At 35.8% G+C, this 4,011-nt stretch overlaps 1 protein-coding gene across 1 annotated transcript; it reads right to left on the bottom strand.

The window, feature by feature from the left end:
- Positions 1-1,215: 1,215 nt before the first annotated feature.
- On the bottom strand, positions 1,216-3,688 carry LOC104244914 (NAD(P)H-quinone oxidoreductase subunit U, chloroplastic). The gene is made up of 5 exons (XM_009800433.2): positions 3,328-3,688; positions 2,773-2,834; positions 2,565-2,654; positions 2,328-2,468; positions 1,216-1,437 (listed from the first exon to the last, which is right to left on the bottom strand). The coding sequence occupies exons 1-5, from the start codon at positions 3,602-3,604 to the stop codon at positions 1,342-1,344; spliced, it is 666 nt and encodes a 221-aa protein (XP_009798735.1). The 5' UTR covers positions 3,605-3,688; the 3' UTR covers positions 1,216-1,341.
- Between the last annotated feature and the right edge of the window lie 323 nt (positions 3,689-4,011).

Raw genomic sequence — 4,011 nt, forward strand, 5'->3', positions numbered from 1 at the left:
AAACTACGCATGTCAGTGTAGGAGTGATTGAGGGATAAATTCCCGTGTTGATGTACAGAGATAATTATCCTTAATTGAGATGAGATGATAGCTAACAAAGGACCATCTCGACCCACACGGCATTGTGGTGAGACGGCTTAGCTGATCGGGTAGTGATCGAATACCATGCCGCATACATGGTGATAGTGTTGTGTTTCTATGTTCACCCGCACACACTAGGGTAAGACGACTTAGCCAATCAGGCAGAAATCGATTTCCATGCCATATGCATGATGGTGTATCAGTACTAAAGATCCCCCAACATAAAATATTAATATTTACTTGAAGAATTACCTAGCTCTTAACTTGACATTTTAATATTATTTAGGCTTCTTATTGAGTTCATGTTTCTCTCCTTTATGTTGGCACTCTATTCCGAGTATTTAGCTTTACATATTAGTACTATCCATGTGGGATAAGGTTATACCCCTCTCACCTTCCTGTTACCCAGGGCCAGCTCACATGTCCTCTACTCCCAGGCTACACTCTCCTATTTTGGCACTTCCTTTACTCCCACCTTTCACCTCAGATTGGGTCCCCAAGGTAGCGAATTTGTTCCCTATTTTCATAGGTAGTTCTTGCAGCAACATTGTTCCCATCCTTCCATTTTCACCCTTCCTAACTTTTTTTTGGCAGTGACTTTACCTCTTACTTACCTCACATCCTGTTTGCCCTTTCCACCATTGTCTCCAGAGGTTGTTGCCCCTTCTTGTTGTATTAATTTTATCCATGGCCCCTGATTGTCCCCTTTGTTGATACTTTCAGTTTCTTTGGTGCTAATTGTGCTTCCCCATTGGTTGTATCAGTCCCTCCTTTTGGTGTTCCTTCTGTTTCCTGGTTTTTCCTTTTCTTCTTTTATGAATTTCCTACATCCCTTTATCTCATGCCCAAAATTCTTATACTTCTCACACAATGTGGGCTTCCATTCATAATACACCTCTTGTTTAATGATTCTTCCTCATTCATCCTCAAACACTATAGAAGTCAGATAATTTTGATATAAGGTTACCATGACTAGAACCCTGATAAATGCAACCATTCCTTTTGCGATGTAGCTCTATCGGTCTTCAATGGTTTTCCCACTAATCCTGCCAATTTTGTTACTGCAGATTGTCACCACACTTTTTCCTACAGAAGTAATTATTGTTGCAAAGCTATTTTGCAAAAACATACAAATTAGAAGAGCGATTGCTTTGAATCTCATTAAAATGCAACAATCGAAGGAGAAGCATATATACAACAAGAAGATGAATATCATTCTATATTTTTACAGGATAAATTCGATGCAGCTTAATTCTCTTTCTAACGATTAAAGGCAATAGATAACACGGCAGCCAGCACAAACCAACCTAAAAAGAAATATCCCACCAATCTGGTTGGCTCCACATCCTCGGGTTCCTGCAATCATGTTTATATAACAACCACAAATTAAAATGCAAGCAGAAAATATCCTTTCACTATAAAGAGAAAGATGTAGTCAAGTGTGTACGTGTCTACATGTACGCATTAAGAGTATCTTGTACGACCTGAAAATTTTGGTTTTGAGAAATGCTATGAAAGAAGTGAGAGACTTAAACCTCTCAAATATACTTTTGTAAAAATTTGGGCCGCAGTGAGAAGAAGCTTTTGGAGGAAAGTGCAATGATAAAGAATTGAAGAACTAAGTTATGAAAGTTATTATTCGAATCAGGCCAACTTTTGCGTTAATAGAATTCACACACGGTCACCAGTTTTTCCAAAATAAGGTGAGATTTGGTGCTTATTACTCACGAAAACATCCGATCTATACTATAGTCAAGTCGTTCGCGTATCTCTTTGATCTCATTTCCTTCTATTTAGAGAGTGAAACAGTATTCCTGCTATTGTCACAATATTATTTTAGTAGGCTGGTTAAAATGAATGACCTACTTTTGTATTTGGAAATATTTTATCCTAGACTTTCATTTAACCCTTAACGAGAATATTTTGAAATTAACACAAATATTATTGAATATTAAAATCATAGATTTTAAAATTTTCATAATCACATAAATATAATAACATGTATAAGAACAAAAATTTCAAAAGTCTTCATTTTTCCTATACTTCATCCCAAATGAAACTTTATCGTATAAAGTCAGATTGATGAAGTAATTCAATACAGAAGAACAGAGTATTTCATGTAGGGATATCTTTTAATCAATAAAATATATATCTTCAAAGATGTTTATATTAGCCAATTCACTAATTAGAGGAGTAGTGTCTATATTACAAATTATAGGTCATGCATAAAAAGAAGGAATTAGTACCTGTGGAGGAGGAGTTCCTGTAGACATTGGAGTTTTATCAACCTCAAAAGGCCACTTGTACTTATCCGGTGCCTCACTCCTTACCAAGCTCCAATCATACAGCCTTCTCTCCTCTGGTGTTGACAAAATTGAATATGATTCCTATGCCCAAAAACAAAAACAAAAATAAAATGTTTAAAAAGAAAATTTGTGCAGGGTCATTTCTGAAACCTTTCTCGAAAGGAAATAAATAAATACTTTTAGGAGCTCAAGCTTCTTGTTAAGATCCTCTTCTTCCAATCCCTCATTAATAACTTCTTCAACTTTCTTCTTGTACGCAACTGGTACCTATATTGTAGGCAATAGAAGTCAAATACTCAGAAAACATTGGACATCACAATTTGTTCTTTTTCCTTTATGATTATTTTGTTTTCAAGGTGGTTGGGTAGAAAGAGATTGTGTGGACCTCATTGTATGAACATTTTCTTGGAAGTCCAAGTCTGTCATAGTGATCAATATCTGTTATTGCTGCATTCTAAAATGAAATTTATTAGTCAAATGATACATTCATATTGATAAAGAAAAGAGTTAACTTCTATATACCCTCTAAAAAATTTAGACATCGGATCATCTTAAAAATAATTACAGGTAGCACCATAAAGCTTGGGATTAATATCCTTAAAGATAGACAAGTTAATACGCTTTACATCATCTGTATACATAGCTTAAATCCCCCCCAAAAAAAAGGTCACTTAAGTAAGCGAATCACAACGACAATATTTAAAGAAATATAAAGCAGCCCGGTACACTAAGCCCACGCTATGCGCGAGATCCGGAAAAAAGTGCCGGACTACAAGGGTCTATTGTACGCAGTTTTACCCTACATTTCTGTAAAATACTGTTTTCATGGCTCGAACCTCCTAGTCACATGGCAGCAACTTTACCAGTTACGTCACGACTCCCTTTCACAATATTTAAAGTAAGGGGAAAAAAATAGTTAGAACAGTAGTAAAAAGAGCACCTATGCCAAGAAGAGCTTTTTCAACATTAAGAGCTGAGATTATAGAAGGTGGTCCAGGTGGAAGTTCAACAGATGAGATTTCATTAGTTGTTGCTGTAGCGGTTTCAATGGATGCATCGCTGCTGCCGGAGTTTTGAACGAGAAACAATTTTCTAATCTGTTTGGTGGAATTACCAAAATAAGGAATAGAGGTAATTACAGGTATATTGTTACTAGAATGATTTGTAATTGTTGGAGATGATAGGAAATTTTGGCTGGAAATGTAGCGAGTTGCCATATCTTCTTGTTACTCTGTTGCATGTTTCTGCTTCCTTCTTCACATTCTGTTATCAATTCAGATAAAGGATTGGTAATTCAGCGCCAATCATTTTCTTGTCGTGATATGATAAATTACACATAAATGTTGACTACTAGGGATAACGCTGTAGTATACTGGTGATAATTCCTGCCTGTTACGCTGGTAAGGGTGGACATTCGAGCAATTCGGATTGGATATGAAAATTTCGATTTGAATTTTCGATTTTCGGATTGAAAATGACAATCCAAATACAATTCAAATAAACTCAGATCCGATCCGATAGGATCGGATTTTTTAAGTCTGGATTCAGATTAATTGGTTCGGATATTTTGGATTTTCGATTTTGAGCTTATAAGTTAGGATACTTCTTCTTTCTACAATACTAA

Source organism: Nicotiana sylvestris, chromosome 2 (genome assembly GCF_000393655.2).
Source record: "Nicotiana sylvestris chromosome 2, ASM39365v2, whole genome shotgun sequence".
Lineage (NCBI taxonomy): Eukaryota > Viridiplantae > Streptophyta > Magnoliopsida > Solanales > Solanaceae > Nicotiana > Nicotiana sylvestris.